This window comes from Corapipo altera, unplaced genomic scaffold, assembly GCF_003945725.1.
Source record: "Corapipo altera isolate COAL_440 unplaced genomic scaffold, ASM394572v1 1b, whole genome shotgun sequence".
Taxonomy (NCBI): Eukaryota; Metazoa; Chordata; class Aves; order Passeriformes; family Pipridae; genus Corapipo; species Corapipo altera.
The window spans coordinates 502,565-529,305 of NW_020884881.1; the positions used below are offsets into that span (position 1 = coordinate 502,565).

The 26,741-nt window shown below is 37.6% G+C and overlaps 1 protein-coding gene across 5 annotated transcripts in view; it reads left to right on the forward strand.

The window, feature by feature from the left end:
- The window catches only part of PTPRZ1 (protein tyrosine phosphatase, receptor type Z1), a 136,643-nt gene that overhangs the window by 31,621 nt on the left and 78,281 nt on the right, over positions 1 to 26,741 (forward strand). For all 5 annotated transcript variants that reach the window (XM_027639559.1, XM_027639561.1, XM_027639560.1 and 2 more), the window contains exon 2: positions 8,765 to 8,830. In XM_027639559.1, coding sequence (XP_027495360.1) covers positions 8,765 to 8,830 — 66 coding nt within the window. The remainder of the gene's footprint in view (positions 1 to 8,764; positions 8,831 to 26,741) is intronic.

Here is a 26,741-nt window from a genome sequence, read left to right on the forward strand (position 1 = left end):
AGGAGGAAATCGTTATTGCAGTAAGGTGAAATTTCATGTTTGCAGTGATTGATCAAACCATGTATCTATCATCTTATAGGGTTGTTATTTCCACATTTTGGGTCAAACTTGTTCAGCTTAGTTTATGTCTGCTGATAGAATTCAACAGAGGTTAGAGCTGAAAGAATATGAACTAACAAAACAATGTTGTAGAGTTTTTTGGGGTTTTTTTTTTTGTTGTTTTTTTTCTGAAATCACAAATCTGTATCCTGTCTCCTATTACTGTTATGTAAAATGTAAATAAGGTAGGCATTAGGAGGATGGGTAGGTGACGTTTTTATGCCTGTATGGTGGGTTTGTATTTTGTCTGCCTTCACATGGGCCTTATATGGCTTCCCAGTCAGATTTACCTTCTCCCTCCAAGATGAAGAGCATATTCATTGAATACAAAGGAGCAAGATACATGACTATATAGATCATGCAAAATATCTGCTCAAAAAGTCTCAGTCTGTACTTCCTAATATTATTAGTATTTGAATTCCAAAATTGTCTGTGAAGTTTCAGTTTCGTGGGTGATTGGCTCAGGACTAGGATGAGTTTCCCATTTCCCTCATGTTACTCTCTTGGGCATAAGTAAACCATGAGGCAGAATTTGACATTAAAACTATATGAAATGGTAGATACAGTAGAGACAACAAGCTACTGAAGAGAATTAGAGTCAAGAAAGGCAATGTGAAGAAAATAGTAGTGACCTTATTTTATTTGATATCCTTTTTTTAATGAAATCTGCATAAGAAAAAAAAAAACAAGTGTCCATAAACAATCACCTCCAAGAGCGATCAGTACACCATGTTGTTTTCAGCAGTCTGTGAAAGTAACAATATTGTTCTATAGAATAATATACCATATTATTATATGGTATTATATGTTGATGAAGCAGGGGACAAGATACTGAGTATTTGATTTCCAAAACGAGTAAAACATGCTAGTCAGCAAGAGTCTAGAGTGAGCACTAAGTACCTGGATTGTATGAAAATACAGATGTGGTGTGGCAATCTACTTACATGGCACAGCAGTTGGCAAAATATGGAGGAAAGCCCAGATCTTCCACTGGAACTTCAAGCCATCTCCCTTTTTTGTTACTCTTTTATTTTTATGTGACTTTTTTCCCAAACTAATAATAGGAAGCTGAAACAATGTCATTCGTTCTGTTCATATTGACTTAATAATTTTTGAAATCGACTTCAAAATAACTGGACTGAAATGATGAAATGATATCCCATCAAAAGCGGAGGCCTTACTAATTAAACTTGGGGTGCTGTTTGTCTTTGGTAGCTGTAAGATCTGGATAAGGATTATGGGAACCTCAGCTCTATCCAACAGCACCAGACTCCCAACTAACAGTCAGCCCCTTCCCACTGCCACTGTCTCTGAGCAAAGCTCAAAGACCTGGGAAAAACTCTGGCTGAGTGCATTAGAATTTATTTTTTATTGAACCTATGTGACACATACTTCTTTTTCCAATCATTTCTAGTTTTAGGTTGTGCCATAAAGGTTAAATTCAATATACATTCCAAATTTATTGTGGTGAGATCTCTATTAGTATTAAACTGTATTTAGAGCCAACAGGTATGATTTGGCCTATTCAACAGTTTCCAAAGGCTTTTGTCATTTAATACAGCAGGAATCAGAGTGAAAAGTGACACTCAGGCAGAAGTCAGACACTCAAGTCCAAAGTTACCCAAGTCCTGAAAATGCTGAGGAATAATTGCCTGACTTCACAGATACCTCAGTTCTTCACCTGAAAGTCTCTTGAATGCTTAAAATTCTGCTTTAGAGTTTGCTGAGAATTTCTTGGTCTGGATATCATGAAGCAGCCTGGAGCCTATTTCATATCTAAGAAGTGTTTTTAATTTAAAAAATAATTGATCTTTCAGGCACCCTTTCAAAATTAAATGGTGTCAGAACAGTTTAAAATATACGATTGTAGTGTTAGCTCCATATAAGGTATTACTGACACTAATTCTCCCTTTCACTACATCCTGCTGGTTTGAAAACTTTATGAACATCAGGAGACAGGTTCACTTCTTCCTCTGCCTGGGGAGATGTGTGTCTATGGGGCAGTTGCTCCTTGAGAGCACCTTGAGAGAGGCAAATACAAGCCATCTGCAACGACAGGAGGGAAGGTACTGCCTTGTGCTCGTGGTGAAGAGAACCTGAGTGGAGTGGGAAAAAACATAAGTGGCCACGTGACTCTCTAGTCCCACAGTCAGATGACCTGTAGGATAGCAGGTAGCATAGATTTTGGCTCCTCACCTCAGTGTACTGTGAAATACTGTATGATGAATTAATTTTAAAGTAATGGCATTATTCTGATTATTTTCTCTGTGATCTCCCTTATGACACTATATTAATAATTCTGCTGTTCTATTAAAATGAAAACTATTTTAAAAAATCAAAAATGAACACAAAAGCATAAATTAGGTGTGTTTGTTTTGAATTTGGTTTGTATTTCTAGTATGCCAGTGCCATTTTTTCTCTGCAGTCGTGAGCCACTGTTTTCTTTTCCAAATGATATATTTATGTGATGAGTTGCAATAAAGAAATGACTAAAGGAAGAGAGTAAACATGAGATTTAAAACATGTTGTAATCATAAGAAATTGCAATATATATGTGTATATATATTTTTATACTCCTTTTTGACAAATCCTTATAGATAGACATTTATCTGGACATACTGATGCATATATATAATATAATTGTTGGTATTTGTCAAAAAATACCAGGTTCTAGATATGTTTACAAGTTTTTAGTTGTATTGTTTTTATTATGTTCATATATTTTGTATGAAACAGAGGAGATAATTTTATAGATGTGCAGTTGTTATTGAGCGTTCATGATGAGCTTTGGAATTTTTCAGTCTTGATGTTATGAGTATAGTTTCCTCAAGGGAGTAGAATAATGTTGGTATGGTTCTGTAAAAGGTATGTGGCATAATCCCTAGATTTGAATACTTATAAGAAAATCTCTCTTCCCCTCTGTTATTGAAAAATAATTTCATTGAGACATTTCAAGTAAATACCACCCTGAAGCAAAAGAAGATATTGTTATTTAAAGAGCCGCCTTTCAGGAAACTTGCTGTAAAATGACTGGAGGAGTAGTGGTTGAGTAGAATTTACAATTCCAGCATCAAATAAATGGGAAAAGAAAAAATAATTAAAGACTTCCACCTTTAAAGAATATATTTCTCTTAATACCCCTTCATAGGATCCAGTATAAGGCTGCTCATTAGGGCCAACAAGATTATTTAAACTATTTAAATAGTTTGCAAAAGGGAAAGTTTCTGGCAACTTCACAGTCCGTACTGTGCTAAAAAAGCATTTATTTCAGTAAATGCTCCTTCGAGATTACTTGCATAAGGTCTATTCTCTAGAGTTTTAGATAGATACTACCAAAGCTGTAGAGCTTTACTGGTCTGTAGCTTTTAATATTGACAAGCAGAAAAGCATTGAAGAAACATAGTAAAGCTTTGTTAAAAAACTTTCCAAAAGCCAGTTAAATGTGAACCTTTCCTATTACTTTGCTTGTAGTCAGAGCGAAGGTGGCGGCAGATAACTTAAGCACATTGAATCGTACCCCATAGTATCCCTCCCAATTTCCACTTGGCATGCTCAGACGTTTAAAATTCCAGAGGGGCAGAACCTAAATTGGTCAAACTGGAGTCCTTGTTACATTCGCATATACAAATGCACTAGAAAATTGTGGTTAAATGTGATTTATAAGCCTTAGCTGATGCTATGGGGATTACACTTTTAATTCATGGCACTATTCACTGTAGAGTTGTGATAGGTGAAGTAAACAGAGTGCCTATTAATACTCTGGTGCTTAGTAATAACTACTTTTAAATTAAAAAAATCAATCTTCTTTTTTCCTTTTTTTTTTTAAATAAGATTTCAGCACAGTTTATGTTAGTGAATTCACACAACAACTGCCAAATTTTAAGAACAGGGTTTTTTGACTTTATATTTAGTGCAGGAAAAGTCTCATTTGTCAATCTGTATTGGAAAGAGCAGCCTACACTCAAGCATAATGAAGGGAACTGACTCTCTTTATATACACCTGAGCACATACCATTGTCTGAAATAAGGCTACACAGAAGAAACTGTGGGAACAACAAAAAAAGGATTTTCAAATTTCCCTAAGAGCGTGAGAGTTCTCAGACACATCTGGACAAAAGATTTAGACACTTTGACTTTCAGGGAGAAAGAATATATGAAAGTGTAGAGGTGGGTTATTAAAGCATTTTTGTGTTTTTAAAGAATTTTACAGATGACATTACAAAATTAAATAAATTTGTAAAAGAGAGACCTTACTCAGGCAAATGTAGATCATTCTGTTAAAGGGATAGCTACTGTCTGTTAAAACTTTAAGGCTACTAGCAGGTTGTACTCTGGATCTTTTCATTACCTCCATCAGGATAAACCAAGAGTTGTTTCACTGGAGGCAATGAAGCTACACCATCATAAGATCGATGAAAGGTATAGAAGTGGATCCTGTGAGCTTCCTGTCAATGGAAGGGGCTAAAATAAGGACATTACAATTGTTGAAGAAACAATTCATTTATCATCAGGGGTGATTTCGTGCAGTTTTAACTCTGTTTAAGGTTCTCAGAAGCAGAACATGTGTAATGAAACTCTCCCTGATCTATTTAGTTGTATTCTTTTTGTATTTGAAAAGCACCTCCTTTTTTTAGTCATATGTAACTTCTTTTTTTTGAATTTATTATTATGCCATTTTTATGGTTCGTCTTGCTCTCTTTGACTTCTTTGCAGCAACTTTGTCTGCTGTCCTACTTCTTAGCCACTAGCCATGTGCAGATTTTCTTTCAAGTACTGTCATACCCTTTCAGTTTGTTCTAAATTCCTAATTCTTTTCCAGTGAAGAGGTGTGTATCTTAAACTACAAATAAGCTACTTGCCTGATAACCTGTCTCTGACAAGAACCAGTAACAACTGCCTAGGAGAGTGCATTAAAATAGGGCAAATATATAATGAGAATTTCCCAGTATAATCCTTCCAATTTCATCAGTGGACATAGTGAGCCAAAAGTGGTGTCACTGTGTTTAAGAAGTATTTGTGGATTTCTCCTTCACGGATTTTTAAATCACTTCCAAACTTGTGTAAGCTTCTGATATTCCTTGCTTCCTCTTTCTTCGGTCAGTAATATACACTGCTATATCAGTGTATATAGCAGAGATCTCATTAGACACGGTTTGTTTGAAACAAGAGCTTCTGTATTTCTCAAAGAGAAAACTACCACATTTTTCAGTGACTTCTCACATCCTTGCTGGTATCCCAAGAGTTCCTGTGCACTTTCGTGGCCTAAGAACCATGAGCTGAATCTTGCTCATGTAAATTGGAATTCTCATTGGTTTTAATACCAACACAGCCTTCATCTCCATGGCTGTAACCATTACCATTATCCACTTAAGGCTTTAGAATCTATCCTCTTTGCCTCTATGTCAGAATCTCATACATGCCAGCTCCACTGAAGGTGCAACTCACAAGTTCAGGCTGAGTGGAGATAAAACCATAAGGATGTTGTCTCCTTTTCCTCTTGAGTCTGGCAGCTGGTATGTCTTGACACTGCTGTGGCACAAAGGACGTAAAGGACAAAACAGAATTCAGAGGTTTAAGGTCCCATTTCCTCTTTTCTTACTCGTTTTCCTGGCACAGAGTATCAAATCAAGAGGATCTCCCTCATAGACAATTCCTTCTGTTAATCATTACAGCTTTTCATTTTTCACCTTTAGTTATGCATAACTATGCATTGAGAATCAAAATGTTTCATTCACAGAAGAAAATCAAAAGCAACTCAGTCAGGATCAGTAAGTGCAAAAGGAATATCAGACTTATGTCAGAAGGAAGAAAACCTGGGTATTTATATTTTTTAAACAGGGAAATATATCTAAAAGATCTTATTACTCCTAGTACTATGCTTTAACCAGAGATCATCTTCTCTGTTTGTGGCTGAACATGTGACAGATTCTGTCACAAATCAGTCGGTCCTGCTACCTGTCATGAGCAGGAGAGGGTTTGTCACATTATTCCTGACTTCGTGGGCCTTGGGCACTGGGGTGCACAGTCTTTGGACAAAATATAAAAGGAAACAAATCTCACAGCCTCAGATAGAAAAGTTTGTCTTTGAATGAGGGTAAAAAAGGGGGGACAAAAGCATTTAATGATATCTTGCATGTCTCTTTAACAGGTATAGAAAGATAACTGTAAAACTGTTTAAAACATGATACTGAAACCCAGCTGCCCTATTCTATAAATAAATCAACAATCTGTGGAAATGTGTTCAACAGCTTCCTAGAAACAAAAGAGAACATTAAGGATTTTTTGCTTTATAAAGCAGCACCTCATCCAATAAAATTCAGACTATTTTGGACACTGGCTGGAGATGTCAGTCAGTATGACAGGAGTCATGCAGATCCTCAAGCTTATCCAGCTTAATAAGTATCATAGATTTACATATGAAACCACAAATTTGGCATCAGTTTTGCCTTCTTTTTTGTGAAGATGTTCTTACTATTATCGTATTCATTTAAATTAAATGCGAGGAATTTAAATACAATATTTAAGCAGAGGTACCTGCTGTCATATACCATCAGCAAAATTTGTAAATATGTCAATTTTTTAACTAAAATAAAATTTAAAAATGAAATAAAATAATTTTCTTTCAGCTGGTCTCTGCAGCTGGTTAACACTGACAGTTTACACAGCAATAGAATGCACGATTGAGTTTCCCAGGGCAGTTTACACAAGCAGCTCAAGGGAACAATTGCTGAATAGCTCATCCTCCCACAATCACACAGAACTTTCCTCTGCTACCTCTGCTGCTAGCTTCGTGCTAGCTATGAATCTTCAGTCTATTCCCAGACGAAATTTGCTTTTCTTCCCTGCTTTTGTCACATGGTTATAGTGTAAAGAGACAAGACTAGAACTACTGACAGTCCCTGCAGATACGAGAAGGTTCATGCTGTGAGTGTGCTGTGAAGGGACTATGGGCATATGGTGAACAACAGAGGAAAGAAGGTGTATGAACTCCTGACACCTCATGGAATTTTTAAAGACTTTCCCTGAGATTTATTGAGTCTATAAGTGTGTAATGCACCAAAAAAAGTGAACCTTGCCCTTTTTTTCTTGTTCATTGAAACTATCACTCTTTGTCCATCAGAACTTGTGGAATTAAAAAAGTGGTGGGAAGCTCTCACGCCCAGCCTCTGCTTAGTTTGCATGTGAATGCTCAACTGATTGTGCAAAGTAACAATTAGGACAGTGGATAAAGAAGGAAACTGGAGACATCAACACCTGTGAATCACAACTTACACAGCTTTCTTTTCCATAATTAATTGAAGAAATAGGCATAATGCACATTGACTTGGAAATGTGGGCCAAAGACAACGTTGATGAATGTAAATCCCTTTTCAGTGCTGGTACTTATATGTGAGGTTTGATCTTAGTCACTAGTGAATGTCGTGAACTGTTGCAAGGGGTATTTTTTTGACAGGGAGAGAGAATGAAAAGAGAAAAACGTTTAAGGGCAAGTGCATGGAGGAGGCAGAAGTCTGATGAAGTTAATAAAACATGGACTTCAGATAGGTAGCAGAAAGTCACTGTAAGACAATAAATGTGTAACCTTGCAAATAGCAATTATGATTTAACATCCTGTAATCAGGACTACATACTTTCTGCATTAAAGAAAAAGAAGTGGATGTTATGAAACTGTTTCATTAAATTATTTATTGCAGAATGTAAGGAGAACTCTATGGCACATTCTCAAGGAAGCAATCCATATGTGTTCTCAACATGCTTATATGCAACTATTTCTTAAATAGGTTGTATTGTACTTCTGTAGAACAGTAATGAAGCTAGTTAACATTATGACTCTTGAAGTGACAGTCTCAAAAAACCTATATATCTGCAATTTACATATATTAATGATTATTAGGGAGCATAGTTATCTATTTGTCCATATCACTGGTGTTGCTAGAATTGTCCTGGCATAAAAAGAATAACAAGGAAGGTTATTCAGTAGTCAGAACAAGTTGATGAGTATTTATACAGATAGATTTTTTTTCTCTAGAAAAATATAACATGATTTTAAAGTATCTAGTATCTAACATTCTGTCTCCATAAAGTTTATGGAGATATAAGTAATTTCACATACTTGACCTACAATAATGCTGATGATAGTCCACAATGAAATTATATTTTAGAACATTTCTTTCATTATCCTTAAATGGTATCAGTACAAAGTCAGAGAAAATATGTAAAGTCATGACCACACTGAAGCAAAAGTTTAACTCTTATTGAATTCCTAGTTATCTAGAATAGTTCTTTCTAAAGGACAAAGGACATAAAAAAATATAGTTTCTTCATGGGGGAGTTGTATTAGTTTTAAAAGGGGAAGAATGAAAGAATGGTTGTGGTGAGAGGGATGGAAGGAAGGAGGGAGGGAAGGAAGGAACAAAGGAAGGAAGGAAGGATAGAAAAGCACTTCTGTTTGCTTTGTTTATGTCCTTTATATGCTACAATATTGATGGTATTTATATTCTGTTTAGCCACTACTTAGCATTTGGGGTCCAAGATAAGGACAAAGTAAATTATTCATCAGTAATTAAAACAGTGATTATCTTGTTGGAGAGTGGCATGTCATCAACACTTCAAGTTCCTGTTAGACTTCTGGTTTTAATATTGTAAATTCATTACTATTTTGCAGATTTGGTGTATGGATACTACAGACAACAACGGAAATTGATTGAAGAGATTGATTGGTCATATACAGGTAGGCAAAACTGTCTATTGAGGAACTTATTTGACTTTGATATTTTCATGTTCATTGTTATAACTTTAAGAGCCTCATATGCCTGTATACCACACCATACGCCTAAACAATTCCTAAAGTAAAAATGTAGGAAATGGAATCTGAAAAAAATGCAGGAACTTTACAATAGGAGAGTGTTTTCATGTCTTACATTTATTACTTTTGGAAAGAGAAAGTCCTCATCCTTAAAACTTTAACCTGAGACCTGACTTATTTGATGAAGGCTGAGCCAATAAATTGTTAGGTCTGAGTATTACTGTTCTAGCAAGTCTGAAAAGCAGACAAAAAGGCTGAAACAAGGCACAGCACATTATGTAGGAAAGAAGCTATCTATATACTGCATATGAACTTCTGCACTTAGCTTCTGAGCACTCGAGCATACTTTCCAGGTCCCACCCTGACTCTCCTAAAACCTCAGTCATTTTGGCTCTCTTGTTTGCATAAGTAATAAAGATATACCCTGAAATTCTGCATGGCCATTGCCTCATCAGAGAAGGACTTTGCGAAATTCACAACTAGTCTCTTAGGTTCTTATGTATGTCAAGCACTTTCAGTAATACTGAAAAGGTAATTTTACCCTAAGTGATAGGTATCTTTTACCCAACATGTAGGAAGTGGCTTCTTGAGGATGTGCATAGACTCTTACATTTTAAATTATTTAAATTCCTGTTTCAAAAATACCAATCTATGAAAAATAAGGACTGTCAAATATCAGTTCTTTCATAAATTTGATTCAAAATGTGTTTCCTGTTACAGAAAATTACACCATTCTTTTTATTTCTCTCACTCATTTTCAAGACAGTTTTTATCTCCCAGCGTAAAACATATCTAACAAGTTTTAAGTCTAGAGGGAATTGAAACAGGTTAGCCATAAACCCTTCAAAATGAGATTTATAATGAAAACTCACACAGATTGTACAGCAAAATTCAAGCATAAGATCAGTCAATACAGTATTTCATGTTCAAAATTGATCCATTTTTTAATATTGCAGTTTGAAGACTGCAGGGATTCCAGGATTCCAGGTGACCAGAGGACAATCTTTAAAGAATAGCAAATGAGGTTTGTTTAGGATATGAGAGGATAGAGCTCTTCCCTAGGCTGCACAGAGCACCCATGCGCTATGCAGCTGCTGCAGTAGCTGCAGGTCACCCTTGATGGATATTTTGTATGGAAAATTAGCACAGACTCTGCAAGCCAGAAGATCCAGACCTATTGTTTCTCTCCCTTAATGTGCGAGATATCTGTGTGTAGTCATCTCAATTCATATGCTTTGCCCTAGTGACTCCACTGCTGGCAAAGCCTTTCTCCCCATCCAGACCTATATATGAGCCCTGCTCAGCACTGTGAGCCTTGCCTACCATCCTGCTGCTCCTGCAGCCTCCTGTCCAAGACACATCCTGCTCCTGCTCCTGCTGCCTCACCAGGCACCCTTCTGCACACGCTCTGTGTGCCCCCAGCATTCTTAACAGAGCTGACTCCATGCGTGGTCAAAAAAGGATTTTTCAAAGCTTTTGGAGAAGGCTTTATGCAGATCAGGTACTCAAGAATCTAGGGCTAGCAATGGTATTGAGAGCTGTGAAGTACGTGATGCTTTCCTGAAAAACTAGGTAATTGGTTCATAGCATAAGGGGAATACACAAATTCAGCTTTCACTTACAAAAAGACAGTCTTCCTGAATATGAAGAAAAATTACAGATTTTAACATTGTGTTTTGGAGGCACAGAAATCTGGAGACTGAAGCATATTTGTTTTCATCTCATTCATTTATAATTACTTATTTATTTTATTCCTGCAGCAAGTGATATCAGGTACTGTATGTGTAACCACTATAACTAGCTCAGACTTATGATTTTGAGGCATAGAGCAACATGCACATTTCTGAATGGATGTACTATGCTTTGTCAGTACAGCTCTTCCTCAGACACCAGTTATATTCTTCTGTTTTATATCCTGCTCACTGAAAGACCTGAAAAATTAGACAATGAAGTCTTATGAGTGGGCCTGGGGATCCTGCAACCATAGAGTTTAGTCCACCATGGGTAAGAAAAGTGCATGTGGATTGGTGCATTGTCCTGAGTTTGAGCAGATGTTATTCTCTATATCAAATAAGAAATTTCAGGTACGTTAGCTGCAGTGGGTCAATACACTCCTTTACTGAGATGGTGCTGTGGGATGAAAGAAAAATGGAACTAGAGAATCCAACCTGCTAAAATTATCCAATTTCTGAAGGTGAAGTTTCATAATAAAGCAATTGCACATACTGGAAATTATTGTGAATCATCATCAGATTTTGACTTTCGGATAAATGTATAATGAAGTCATAAATGTTACTGAAAAGATTTTGTAGTACTTTCAAGAGCTGTGCTTTAAGCCATCGACAGAGTCTGGATTTGCAAGCATTAATTTAATTTTTTGTGTTTTGACTTTGCCTGTATTTGCATAAACAAATACAGTGTTAAAGAACTGAAAGGTGGAAGTGCTTGTTACAGATGCATCCAATTTTTTCAGGAATAACTGGATCCTGAAGTTAGTCTATTCCTAAAAGTTACTTACCATTTCATTCTATTTTTCATTAAAACAGTCATGGAAATAAAAAATTTATATCGTGAATATTTTCAAATGGTATCATATGCTAAAAGTGAATCCAACCATTTTTGATGTAGAAAAACTAAGTGTACTGCAAAAGTTCAATTTCCTTAAATCAGTCATATACTGATTGATGAACAAAGATAATTTAGACAATATTTAACTGCACCACTAAGTTTAGTCATTCACATATTTCAAAGCATAAAGCAAGTAATATGAATTTCAGTTATTTTCTGTTGGGGAGGTGGAAGATTAATTTTTATTGATGCTTTGTCTATCTACATTATTTTTGGCAGAAGGAATGACATAATGCTGTTTTCTGTTTTGATTTTTTTTTAATGTGGCTGGTTGATAGCAGTCCATGAAAATTCCAAGTCTGAAAGGTCACGCATAAAACTGGCAAGTGATACCACAAAGATTTTTTTCCCAGTGAAATTTCTTTCTGTTGAGTTTTACTCTTGGGATTTTCGTTCTTGTTCACAACAAAGAAGTTATTTAGTTTAGGGGAAAAAAAAACCCACAGCTGAATTTTTTTAAAAGCAGGAGATTCTAAACAGTCTTCTGGGAATTACAAAAACTGGTTTTGAACATTTTTAAAAAATGAATGTACTATGTAAATGTATGGCACAGTCAGATCAGTGTTCTTTGTCTCACCACTCAGGAGTGTTATGTTCAGCCTGTGCTGCCATTTATTATGTGATACACTGTTACACAATTACCTTATAAGTACTTGCAGTTCTGATCTTGAGGGAAGTGTGATTTTAATACAAATTTTTAGGTCTCCAGGTATTCGAGATTAGCTCAGGTTAAAACTTGGTGCTAATAATGCCAAGGTCATGGGGTCAATCCCCTATATTGGTCATTCACTTAAAAGCTGGACTTGATGATCCTTGTGGGTCCCTTCCAGCTCAGAATACTCTGTGATTCTGATCTTTGTTGTTTGCAAGCAGAATGTGAATCATATTTCCTTTTCCCTGGGGAGAAGTATCATGAATCACAGAATCACAGTACAATTTAGTTTTAAAGGGGGCCTAGGAGATCAGGTGATCCCAGCACCAGCTCAAGCAGAGCAAACTTCAAAGCTGAAGCAGGTTGCTCAGACCTTGTCTAGCAGAGTATTGAAGATCTCCAAAGAAGGAGATGGTACAGTCTGGGCAGTGTGTTCCAGAAATGTTTTGAAAGCATTTTTTCATTTCCCCAACTGCTGTACATTTTATTGCAACTTGTCACCATTGCCTCTTGCCCTTTTCTTGTGCTCTACTCTGTAGATTGCCTTTACAGAGCAAAGGCTTCATCTAACCTCACCCTGTCAGCTTCAGCTTCAGCTTCAGCATACTCAAGTGCCTCAGCCTCTCCTCATACATCATGTACTCCAACCCCCAGATCATCTCAGTGGCCCTTAGTTTGTAAATATCCATCTCATACTGGGTTGGGGAAGAAATCAAGGCTGGACTGCATTCTTGTTGTCACCTCACTGGTGTGCAATAGAGGGAAACAGTCACTTCCCTTGTCCTGTTGACTCCTTTTTTTGCTAAGGTAGCCCAGTACAGTGTTTGTCTTCATGGTTGCAAAGGCACACTGCTGATGCTGACTCACACACCACTCATTGTTCATCAGGATTATTAATTATGATATTTCCAGATAATTTTTAATATCTGGTGTATCTCAGTAGTAATCTACAGTGATGGTGCTCATCTGGCACTTGCACCAATACTTCCTTCAATAACAATGGCTAAGTGTAATGATTTCTTTGATTTGCTCCCATGTTGAACGTTGAACTAATATTATTAAAACTAAAATTGCTACCTTTTTGTGTCTGATTCAACACCCCACTCGAGATAATCCCCTAGTTTATCATTCCCCATTACTATTGCCAAAACTTCATTTGTCATTTGAAAAGCCATGTTTGCCACCCTGAGTCCTGGAAATTTGCAGTTATTGCTTCAAATGTTCATGCCTGTAGCTTGGCTCAGAAATTAAAATTAAAATGGCCTTGTTTTCAGAGGTAGTGAGAAAATGTAATTCTCTTTCTTGCTCAAACAAGATCTAATGTTTTAATTTCAAATGTTCTGTAATATTTCAATACTGAGGAGATTGTATTTCAAAGTCACTGCTCATAAAGTTTATGGGAAATTAGGTTGTTGCTTATATCCATAATAACATACAGGTGTATTTTGCTTTTCACTCACCCTAAAAAGTGATCAAGGATCTGCACTATCTCAGCTGTGGCTCAAGAGAAGGATTTTAACATTGGTAGCTAATTCTGCTTATTCTGTTAAACACCTGCTGCATCTGGTACCCCCCAGTTTGATCCAGGTATACTGGATAATTTGAGGCTTTCCCCTCAACTTCACTCTGTCTCCTTGTTCAGCAGCCATCTGCTGGAAGGATGGACAAGGTCGAGCATGCACGTGCTGCTCCCTGCCCTGCAGCTACGATGAAGGAGAAGCTGTGCTGAGGAGTGTTTATGTGAGCATGGGCATGGTGCACACTCCCTGTGAGACAGCCCCAGGAGCAGGGCAAAGGGAGTCAGGAGGTAAAGGCAGGGGTCTGGGTCCTAGCCGTCACTGCCCAGGATGCAGTATGATAGATGAGCCATTTTGTGAGCCAAATACTGACAAGTGGACTGTGTAGAAGAGTGGGAGGCACCAGCAGGAACCTGCTGGACGTGGAACCCAGGAACTGCCTCCTGAACTGACTGCTTTAATGGACAGTTCTACCAGACCAGACTTAAATGTCTCCATGAAAGCCCTGGCAGAAAACTGATGAAATCTCCTGCCTTCATTGGCTTGGTAAAACTGTGTTCTGGGGAGATGGTGCATACCAAATTAAGTTGAATTATTTTGCTTGATAAGTAACTACCATGGCAGTATCAGCATAACTTTGTGAGAAGAACTGGTCTTTTTATCAACTCGAATGAAATAAATCACTTTGTTTTATATTCACCAGGTATAATCATGTCTGATGTATCAGTTGTGGGTAATAAAGAAAAACCTGTACTCTTGGGCTCTGTAGGTTCCTTCAGTAAAGGGTACAGGATAAGAAATGAAAATATCAAACATTCTTTTATTAACTCGTAAAAATAGCTCTGCAGAGGGTATTTTCTTTTTTAGTAGACCTTATGCTTCAGAGGCTGACATACTGCTTCTTGCACGATAGCTCATTACATATATTTACGTTCCCCAGATCACAGAGCCTCTCATGGTTTAGTGTTTTGTCACTAAATTCACGGGCTCGCTAATTAAAAATCTATTACATTATTATGGTTTTTTGGAAGGCTGATGATTCAGCAACAGAAATTACATCGTTATGCATCTGTTCACATCAGAGAGACAAGGTGTCCTCAAGTGAGAAGCTACATGCTGGCATTTCTGGCCAGAGAGAAATTCGTTTTAAAATATCTCAGTGTAGTGAATCAACAACACAAAGCATGTTACTCAACACAAATAAGATATCTATTCAGTATATTTGTGGATTTTGAATTCATATACAGTGATATGATTCAAAAGAGTCTGTTTCCTACAAGCTTTCTTTTCAAGGAGGAAAGCTGATCTTTTAGCTGTAGAAAGCTGTTAGCAACAAAGTGCAATTTGTTTAGCTTTTATTCAGTCAATATTTGCAGGATAAGCTGAGTGGAGAACCGTTTCAAGAGGTGTGGGGAGAGGAGGTAAGACAATTGGACCTCAAATTCATGGAATTTTCAAAGTTGGATGCTTTTAGGACAGGTGTGAAGAACCACATGGTATTCATATTTGGCTCATCACTTCTAAATAACAACATTTTTATTTCAATTAATATTTAAGTGATCTGTTTGCTAAAGTTTCCTTATAAGGAAGTCAGATAAGACCTCTTACTTTCCCCATTTCACTCCTTTAGTGCTATAAACAAAGTAAACCACTGGATCATCTTCAGAAAGTGCACAGCATGCCTTTCTGAGCATCATCTAGATTATTGAAATGATGGAAGGTTGGTTTCTGAAATACCTCAAAGTGTGAGGTATTTGCATAGTGTGGGACTGCTGTTATGATAAGGTCTGTCCAGGGATCAGAATGATATAGAAAGCATTAAGTAAATGCAATTGGAACTTAAAAGCTTTGTTACGAGTGCTGTCTTCAGGAATAAACCAAAGTAAAATGAAAAAAGCAGATTGTGAATGTCTCACAATAGACTGAAGCCTCTGGTCAAGCCCCTTTGCCCTTCAAAACAATTGTAAAAGTGTCCTCATGTACATACTACTGAATGATTTCTCATTTACAAATGCATTCAGTCTGTGCTACAGTAGGAAGGTTGTGTTCTTGAGAACTACTGCTTACCAAATGCACAGATGGTTGAGATCATCATCCCTCCATATCAAGATGATTTATGTATTTGTGAGGTTTAGAGCCCAGCAAATAATTCTCCAATTGCTTATGTTTCCAAAAGGCCTTATTTAATCACCTGTTACATCCTATTTGTTTAGGACTTTCTTACCAACATTTTTTCCCTAATGAATTCAAACCCCACTCATTTCAGTATGCACAGTTTAATAATACCTAATAACTAATTCAATGCAAGAATAGAATTTGAAGCCATTCCTGATCTTGCTGTATCTCAGTAATTCTATAGAAATCAAACCCTTCTAGATAGATTTTCCAAGTTATGTTCTTTAACCCAATAAGCATTAAAGCAGTCCTCCAAAGGTCATGGTTACACAAGGCTGTGAGAGGAGGAAAATGAAGGGTACAAGGAAGGATCCTGAGGAGGAGGGGACAGTAGGGTGTGGCCTCTCTGTTGACAGCAGAAAGCTCTTATGTAGGCTCAGGTGTCCCTGGGCACTGAGATAGGCTCCCAAAGGAAGTGGTCACAGCACCAAACCTATCTGAGTTCAAGAAGCATTTGGACAATACTGTTGGGCACATTGTGTGATTCTCGGAGTGTCCTGCACAGGGCCAGGAGTTTGACTCAATGATCCTGATGGGTGCTTTCAACTCGGCATATTCTGTGAAGCCACAGGCTTTGCAACGTCAGGGAGTGATGTGAGCTTAGCATTTTGCTTGACTTAGTTGAGGAGAGCATAGGAGGGGCAGCATCTACTGTTTCAGTTTCTAAATTTTGGATGCTAAGTTACTGCAAATTACTGTAAATGAACCTAACCCACGTTTTTTGTGCTGTACTGTGGAATTTCATATTCAAATATTACAATATGACTTTTTCCCACAAATAGTAACTTTTCCAAAACTTTTCAATTTGAGAAATTAGGAAAACCCATCAGAATTTTTTCTTTGAAAGAATCAGCATTTGCCACTAGATGTATCAGTTGAACTGTTCCCTCAATTATGTGATTGCCAGAATCAAAGAATTTCAGTTCTGAACATCTCTTTCATCTGTGAAAGGTGCACAAAGTCCTTTTTGTCAGAAGCCAAGTCAGGAGATCATTCTGCATACATATTTAGCTAGTTCTTGCTATGCTTCAACAGCTTTGCTTGCAACAAACTTCATATAGGAGCTGTGGCAGCCTCTTTCTGCTCTCTTCCAAGAGCTTTCTATATATGAGAGTAAACTGTGGCTTGATCTGATATTGCCTGGCGTCAATCCTATTTTCGGAGCCACAGAAGCAAATAACTGTCTTCTTTCATCCTTTATTATAGATGCTGCATTTGAGAGTTAAGCTGTTTCTCCTCTGTCAGGGACTCCTCTGTCAGTGCACTTTAACTGATGAAAACTGTTAACCAGAGAAGTTTTTAAAAGTCAGTTAAGAAAATTAAGATAGTAAAAATGTAAAAGCAGAGAGAAAGACAATGTGCTAGAACAGAGAAAGAATCATTCACATGTAAGGATTTGGAAATTTGTTACCCACCTTTTGGTATTTCCCTAGCTATGTAAGGAGCCAACTCAGGGCGTGAGTGTGTGGTCATCAGCAGACTACAATTATTTTTAGTGGGTTAATGGCATAAACAAGCCCACAACAACAAAAAGCCAGTTTTGAATTACCCTGCCTGAGTAACTGAAATGGAAAAAAAAAAAAATACTGTTGGTGGAGTATTTAGGAATACCGGGTCAGTGATTCATAAATTCTTTTCTCCTGTTTCAGAACAGAGTGGATTTTCTGCCTGCGTGTACATGTTCTGACCACTTTGCATATATGCAGCACAGTATGATCAATCTCTTTGTTGTTCAGCTACATGTGTTCTGTTGTTTTTCAGAAAAGCAAATATTTATGGCTGAAGTTCTAGTCAGTGAAAATTTACAGGGCAAGAGTTTTTTTTTATTGTTATTATTCAGCTGTATCTTCTTGAAAGCTAGCTTTACAGTAGGGCTGTGGTGTGTGTGAACAGAGCTCTCTAAATACAAGCACTAGCACATTACCTCTTTAATCTGCATTTTACTTGCTTTCTGAATGTCCAAAACAGATGGAAGGTGACCAGCACAGACAGGCAATACACAACATGTAATATTTGTTTTTGGGAAGTGGGAACATACTTAAATAAGGCAAGCATACATTTTTTTCACTTTAAGTGCCTACTTCAAATAGATTCAGTACATTATCATGGCTAATCTTTACAAACACACTTCACCACCAAGAAGAGATCCGTACACCTGCCACTCCCAAAATGATCAAAATGAGAACAGTACTTTTTCTTTTCTCTGTGAAAGGGACTGATGATAATCTGTTGCAGTGGCTTGATCACACATCTGAAATACCCTTTGTAATAATTTGGTTTTTTCTTAGAGAAGCTGTGGAGCATGTGCTAAAAAGAGCTTTTCTGGATGACTTCCCTTGTCTCCTCCCTCCATCCCTTTCTCAAGAGAAATCTTCCTACCCTTTCCATTTGACACTTTTTGTCATATTGTTTTATTTCCTCTCTTAGAGTGCAGACATGACTTGTTTCCCTTTTGCATTATAAAATTCCTCTTTTACCCTCTTTATCAAATGATTATGTAGGGTTTTGTTGCCTACTTCTCCCTAACATTTATTAATGGCTGCATGAAGTAACTGTCAGTTTGCCACTTAATCTCCTGTGTTTCCAGGCAAAACTCTTTCTCCTTCCAAGTAACTAATGGAGAAAGAGCTGGCTGAATGTTTCCTGACTATCTTGCAGTACCTCCCAGCTGCCTTTTCCTCAATGTCAGAGACAGTCTCCAGTGTGGTTACCATGGTGCACTGAGCTGGCATGCCTGCGAGGGTTCACAAGAGCCAGCACACCCACTGCACATTTTATAGGAATGTACGAGGAGGGAAAGCTCTTACCTGCTGTGTCACAGTTACAGAGAATGTATCAAAAGGTGCTTTTTGGTGCACGTTCTGTCTAAAATTGGCCCAATTTAGTAGCATAAAACCCATCTGTCAATTAAGAGTATTCTCTTTGTTCCTCCCTTTGTGAAGGTGCTAGTACATCTATAGATGTGTTATGAGTTACATACATAAACCTGCTGATGGCCTTGCCAACTCAACAGGTCAGTACATAAATGTAAATGCTGATGGAAAAGAGTGAGGTTTACAATGTGCTATACTCATTAACTACCTTCTATAAAAAGATTTTAGGGTGTTTTTTCTCATAATTTGTTATTCAATCTGAAACATTGTTATTAGCAAAAAAGCTTTTCATCAATATAGTTTCCTGATGTGAAAGTCAATACAAATAAAGTCCATCCTGTATCCAGCCATTGGAAAACATGATTTTTTAAAACTTGAGTTTGTAACTAGCAACCCGTAGATTCGTAGCTGAAATAACAAAATCTTTTTTAAGATGCTGACAGATTTAAAAGTTCACTTTGAAATGTCAAGCAACTGAGTCATATTGTTGTCTCTAAAATGTATAATTCACTTCCCTAATGGATTTCAAACATAAACATGAATAAATGCCTTTGTTCCAAATAATAATTTACCAGTAAGTTTTGTTCCAGTCACTTGTTTCAGGTTAAGTTGGTCATATTCTCTTCAACAAATGGTTGGGTAGGCTGGAAACACATTGCAGCAGATTCAGTGATAATAGCAAGAAGAGCTCTGAACTACAGTGTACTTTGATCTTTCTCCTTGATAAATGTTTCATAGAAACAAAATACTCTTCTCTCAGTTGCTCAGCTTTAGTCCTTGTGAATGAAGTAGGCGGGATTTTCCAGACTGATTAAACTCCTTTCACTGAACTTTCAGGTTTTTCTTATTGGTATCATATATGAACCCCCCAGCTCAAACACTGCCGGTACAGGCAATCATGCCGTCTAAGTCTTGCATAAAATTAATTGAATGCTGTTTTAAAAGTAGGTGTGATATTTTGCTTCATAGTTCCCCTGAAAGTCTGCCTCAGAAACTCATTCTTGACTTTTCAAAGGATCACAGAATCATAGAATCATTTAGATTGGAAAAGACCCTTAATCATTGAGACCAGATGTTAACTGAATACTGCCAAGTCCCCCACTAAACCATGTTCTTAAGCAACACATCTTTTAAATACATCTAGGGATGGTGTGGTGGCACAGCCACTTCCCTGGGCAGCCTTTTCTAGTGCCTAATACCTTTTGTGATGAGGCAATTATTTCTGTTATCCAATCTACACCTCCCCTGATGCAACTTGTCCTGTCACTTGTTACCTGGGAGAAGAGACCAACCTCCACCTCGCTACAACCTCCTTTCAGATAGTTGCAGAGAATGATAAGTCTCCTTTCAGCCTCCTTTTCTCCAGGCTAAACAACCCCACCTCCCTCAACTGCTCTTCATAGGACTTGCGCTTCAGACCCTTCACCAACTTCATTGTCCTTCTCTGGACACGCTTCAGCACCTCAGTGTACTTCCTCCTGAACTGAGGGACCCAAAACTGGACACAGGATTCAAGGTGCAACCCCTACAGTGGCAAGTCCCTTCCCTAGTCCTTCTGGGCACTCTATTTCTGATACAGGCCAGGATGCCGTTGGCCTTCTTGGCCACCTGGACACACTGCTGGCTCACATTCAACCATCTGTCAGTCAGCACCTCCAGATCCTTTTCCACTGGGCCACTTTCCAGCCACTCTTCCCCAAGCCTGGAGCATTGCATGGGGTTGTTGTGACCCAGGGGCAGGACTCGGCACTTCGCCTTGTTGAACCTCAGCCAATTGACCGTGGCCCATCGATGCAGCTTCTCCAGATTCCTCTGCAGAGCCCTCCTCCTGCCCTCCTGCAGATCAACACGCTGGCCCAGTTTGGTGTCATCTGCAAACTGACTGAGGGTGCACGTGATCCCCTCATCCAGATTGTTGGTAAAGATTTTAAACAGAACTGGCCCCAGTAGTGAGCCCTGGGGAACACCACTTGTGACCGACTGCCAACTGGGTTTAACTCCTTTTACCACCACTCGTTGTACTGGGCCAGCCACCCAGACTTATTTGTATTTCCAAGCTAGCAGTATTAGTAGACCATTGAGGTAATCTGGTTCTTCTGATAGAATTGGTTTGTTTGTTCTTTGGAGAGTTATTTTCTCTTGGTGAAATTTACCTGCAGTGATATCCCTCTCCTGTTTGTTTTTCAAGTTAAACCATGACAGTCTAATCTCTTGACCCCCTTTGATCTAGCTTTTTCTGCTCATTCATGGTTCAGCTAAGATTATTTCATCTTCAACATGGCTGACCAGCATCTGATACACTTATCCTAGATGAGCTGTCTGCAGGACTTTGTGCAGAGACATTAATACTTTACTGTCTTTACTAGGGGTTGCATGATTAGAGCTTCAGTACACTCTTGCCTTTCCATCATACTGTTTACAGCCCTCTGAGATGTCAGACATGGTCTGATTCTCCTCCTCCCCTGTGTTTTTCCTATGGTGAGATTCTTATTAGTAACAAAAACTCCCACTAGTAGTCTAAATGTATCTTTTTTTCAAATTGCATTGTTGAATTTCATGCTGTATTTGCTACTGTTGTTCTCAAGGTCAGCTGTTTTTCCCATATGCTATACTGGACCTCCCTGGGATGGCATGTTTTCACGTCATGCCATCAGTAGGTGTAATTGGCAGAACTGAGAACATCCAGAGTCTCCTGCACACACAGCCTAGTACCTCCCATTTACTACTGCTATTTTTCTTCTTTTCTTGTTTTCTCATATCAAAAAGTACTGGGTTATTAGATACTGCGGTAACAGGAACAAGATACTATGGTAACAACATGGAACATTATTTGCACAATTACAGGATTTCTAATTTTTTAAACACTTTTAGTAATCCTTCCTTCCTTTCTTTCTTTTCCTTTCTTCATTTCCTTTCTTTCTTTCCTTTCTTCCAATATATCTCAACTTGGATACCCCCTAAAGAGCTGTCTATGTTCTCATTTAAATTCTATAGGCAAATTCAGCCTCATTTTAACTCCATTGACTTTATGATCATGAGTCCATATAATGAAGTTGGCTCATAAAATGTTCTGTATCCTAGGCAAAATATCTCTTATGCTGAATTTTTTTTTCCTGATCAAGCATCGTTATGTTGCAATGGTTTATAGTCTTAAAATAAATGCTTGTATGAGTATTAAATATCCAATTAGTAGCTCTATTACGCTATCACCCACAGATAAATCCAGTTTGCTAAATTCCTAGTTAAATAACATTTTAATTATTTCTGTGTAAGTACCAAATTTTACAACCACTACTCATTGCCTATATTCAAATTTCAAACTTTAGTCTTATAGCCTGAACTAAAGCTAACTGAAATCAGTGAAAAGATATCCCTTAAAATCGAACTTCAAATCAATCCTACTATATAGTTATGACCTATTTGTATCACATTAATGATGGAGTATGTTTCTAAACAAAATTTAAATGTATGGATTTTAGCAGTGATGGAATGGGTAACAAAAATACTGAGAAATGAAGTGAGAATATTTATTCTACTTTCAGTGTGTAAAAATTACCAAATTATTTTTAAAATTATCATAGCAAACTAGGAGTATTTGGCAATTAGGTGAGGAATCACTCTGTAATAGCTGATGGCAATTAGCTGTTCCCATGCAGATCCCTCATTATTTTACATTGCAAGAGAAATTACAAGCATATTAGCTTCCTTCTGCAAAGTTGATCATCAGTGAAAATTAAAGCTGACATTTAATTGTCTTGAAACTTCATATTTAATATCTCTCTAAGGTGAATGGCTCAGTTTACACTTAGCAGAGCTGTTGTTTCAGTCTGTGGTAGTACCAGACCTAAATTAATGCAAGCAAGTACAGCTGTTTCTGCACAACAAAATTAATTGTCACGTGAAAATATAAAATAGTTTCATAAAGCCTTTCAAGATATATCCAGGAGAGCTTCTCCCTGGATGTGATGTTCTTCACTGTTTTCACTAATACCTCAGATGAAAGAAGAGAGGGCATTTGCAAATTCATGGAAGATACCATGCTGGAAGTTGCAAGAATTTTGGGTGACATAAGAAGAATTCAAAATGAGCTTGAGGAATTGGAGAAATGTTCTGAAATCTATCAAATAGAATTTGTCGATACAGTGGTAACAGTAAGCACAAATTAATCCCACCAAGAAAGAAAATCAAGCATATAGATGTAAAATGAGAATTAACTGGTTAGGTGGCTGTATGGCAGTTAGCTATAATTACATCTGAATTAACAATATGTTGTTGTTATAGAAAAGGAAATCCCATTTTGAGGTGAATTAAAAGAAATTATGTATCAGGCATGGGAGGCAATTATTCTGCTCTAGTTGTCACTAGGAAGGTCTCAGCTGTAGTTCTGTATTTATCGCTGGGCTGCACACTTGTAGAAAAGGCAGTGACAGACTGAGAGAAGATCCACAGAGAAGAAGCAAAAGGAATAACTGGTGTCCAAGAAAGCCCCAAATCCTTGGAAAATAACTGAAGGAAATAAGTTAGTGTAGAAAAGGGAGTCATGATAATAGTTTTCAAATATTACAAAGACTGTAGAATCCCTCTCATTGAAGTTCTTTCAAAAAAATGGGAAAGACAAGCATTAGTGAGGGATAGTCTGATTATACTTGATCCTGTGATGAAGGAAAGGACTCAGATGACCTTTCAGTCTTGCATGTCTGTGATGCTTTGGGGCAATGTAAGACCCTATTTAATCATCTTTCAAACAGACCTCATGAATATGTTGTTGCATAGACAAAGACAATACTACCAACCATTCCTGAAGTTACCCAGATTTTCAGTCCTTTACTACTTTGTTAATCATCAAACATTTGTCTAAGAAAATTATTTTCTATGCTAGGTCATTTCCTAATGTTTGGCTGTTTGAGGCTGTGAGAGGAAGGACTACAGGGAATATTGCAGACCAAAATATGGTTTTTATATGGACACTCAGAAAAATGTGTAAGTTCTCCCTTCTGAAAAAAAAATAAAGCAGTATTTTCTGTGTAAGCCTAATATGTCCTCATTTTGGATCTGGAACCTGGAAGGATGAATAGCTTTTATTTTATCAGCTCAATTTTTGTCTAAGGCAAGTATTTCTTGGTCAAGCTCTTGACACAGTGCCCTGACATAAAATATGTGTTAAATTAATTTAATATTATTTGGGTGATTTAGACTACTGTAATTATTTTCAATGGAAAATAAGTAGAATTCAATGAGACAGAAACCTTTGTGTGAGAACAATAACTTCTTAAGTCACTCAGACTTTTTTCCAGGGCTTGTCTAATGTTAAATTCAAATTTAACATGGAAGATTTCTTGTAACTCTAAGTTCATAACTTTTTGTGGGTTTTACCAATCACTTACTCTTCCAAAACTCCTGGATTGCATTTTGAAATCCAAACTCATTTGCTTTGCATAGACATTTAAAAGTATTTTGCTTTTCTTTGGACATTGCTGCAGATAATGTGAGATTAAATTAATTTCATTTTCTGCTTCTCAGTCTCAGGCCTGCAGTCATGCGTGCTTATTGCTTCTGTCTGAGGGAAAAGCTCTTTATGGTAGAGCACTGATAGCAGGTAGCGTTTTCTTTCTTGTGCTGCTGAGCAGCTCTGATCATCTGGACTGTCAGCAGCTGGAATATTCTGACTTCACTGTAGGAGGAGCCCAAGAGTCGAGTATTCTTCATTTGTACTGCTTTTATCCTGCTCTGCATTACTGGGCACTGTGGACTAGCAGAGCCTGTTGTTCCATCAAGCCTCCTGCAGTCCTGCCGGACCAACGCAGCTGCACAGCATCACCCATTAACCCAACTAATGGCTTCTAGTGAATGCTTTGTATTTGTTCTAGCATTCACATTTTATGTTAATGTGATAATATGAGAAATCAGCTTTGTCAGCATGCTGTCTCAGAACACCTCCACAGCTTACTTCAGCAGCACAGTGCATCACTGATGCTCACGCATTTATCGTTGGTGAATCACTTTCCTTCATGTCACACTCTTTTGCTTTCTGTCTAGCTGATATGTTCTTTATAATATTCCCAGAGATGACTGCACTGTGGTGTCTGATGAATCTGTGCCCCTATGAGGATAATGTTAGGTTTCTTTTATGTGTCATAATGATAGTGCATAATGGAGCCAGAACCTATGCCTGGAGATGGAATAGTTACAAACAAAACCAACTCAACAATAGGAGATCTAGAAAAAACAATTTTAATAGCTCTTTAAAGTGTCAGGCTTGCACCTACATATCCTCAGAAATTTTTTGTGTGTGTTCTTTAAAACACAAACTACTTTGCTGAGCAGCCCAGAGCAGTGACACGACTCTATAAGTTTTGTGCATGCTTTTATAATAAACTGACACATTATAGGAGTGAATTTAGGCAGATGCTCTTTCAACGTAAGATACATTAATACACACATTTAAGACCTGATTCTAGCTAAGCAGTCCCTTGTGGTTACTGGGAACTGAAGACACTGCAATTTACAGGCCTATGCACTTTGCTGATTTAAAGACAGAGGTATGGTCAGGAAAAAAATGTCTCTGTCACTTCCCAAACATCTTTCTTCTTTCCTTTGACATATTTCTATAACCCATGAAGTGGCTATTCTAGTTGTCAGGAATCACCGGGGGTTTTTTTGGCAGCAGAGCACAGAAGTGCTGGCGTATATGAGTAGCAAAGCTGTCTGTCTCTGCATAAGGGCATTATGTTCATCAGGCTCAAGTATCATTTGTCTTTTTTATTTTCAAATTAAGCATCCACTGCTATTAATTAGTTAAAGTGAAATGAAATACACAGTCAAACAATACTTTTCCATTAAAAATTCCCAGTATGTACAGGGATGAGAACCATAAAAATTATAAAGCAGAGGATGGAAATTCTCCATCCTAAATGACCATTTAAGTAGCACATCTGGAGAAAGGCAACTGCCAAATTTTTAGCAATCAGCAGTAGCATTAACAAGGGAACCATTGTGCTATGTGTATTGGGAATGTTTATTTTAAACAACTAAGAGTTGTCCTAATACCAAATTAAATTATGTACCAAATTAAAGGTAAGATCATGATTTACAGTCTTTCAATGGACTCTACTTATTACTGAACAGGGACTTGTCATACCTAATCTAAAGAGGTGAGTTTATGCAGATATACAGCTGCAGCCAAGTCAAATGGCACAGGACTGCAGAGTGGGCAAGGGCAAGGAGTAAAGCTCCCTTAGCACCCTGTGCCTGCAAGCTGAGGATTATTTGAACAGTGCTCAAGTGTTCTCAGGGGACATGTTTTAATTAAATTCTGCTCAGCTAAGAAGTTGGACAAGGACACAATATTGTCAACAAAAATCCCTCCCTGATGTGACACTGAATGCCAACATCATGAGACCCCCTCAGTGTCCCTCAGTATTTTGCTTTGGTGGACTGGCAATAATATTACAGGTTGACAGTGCAGAAACTGGCAAGAACAGAGCTCTTCAGGCTGTGCTTACTGATGTTAATTTTCCAACCCGTGGAGTAGTATGCACAACTCATCTCATAAATGAAATAGGGTGCCCAGGATGGCCATGCAGAACACTTGTAATGGATCAGGAGCTCTTAGCCGTGTTAAAGTTTATGTAGCTCTGGTGAAGAGATATTCTTTCTGATTTGACTTCGCAAATTGTCTCAATTTGAAGAGACTGGAATGTTTGTTAAAGAGGATGAGTTATGAGGCAGACCAAACTGCTCTCTCTCAGCAATTGTAAATTCAAAATTAAGGGGCTTTAATCGAGGAAGTGTGGAAGAAAAGAAGAAATAACAACCCTTTATTAAAAGATATATGTATATTGGCAAGAACAGTAACAGAACATAAAAACAGCTAAACAGTAGTCCTGTACCCAGAAGTTCCCTTCAAACAAAAGAAAAAGTCTGAATACTTCTCTGTCCTCTAGCGCAGTTCTAATCACGGTTGGCAGGGGGCACTGTTGGATCGCTAGAGG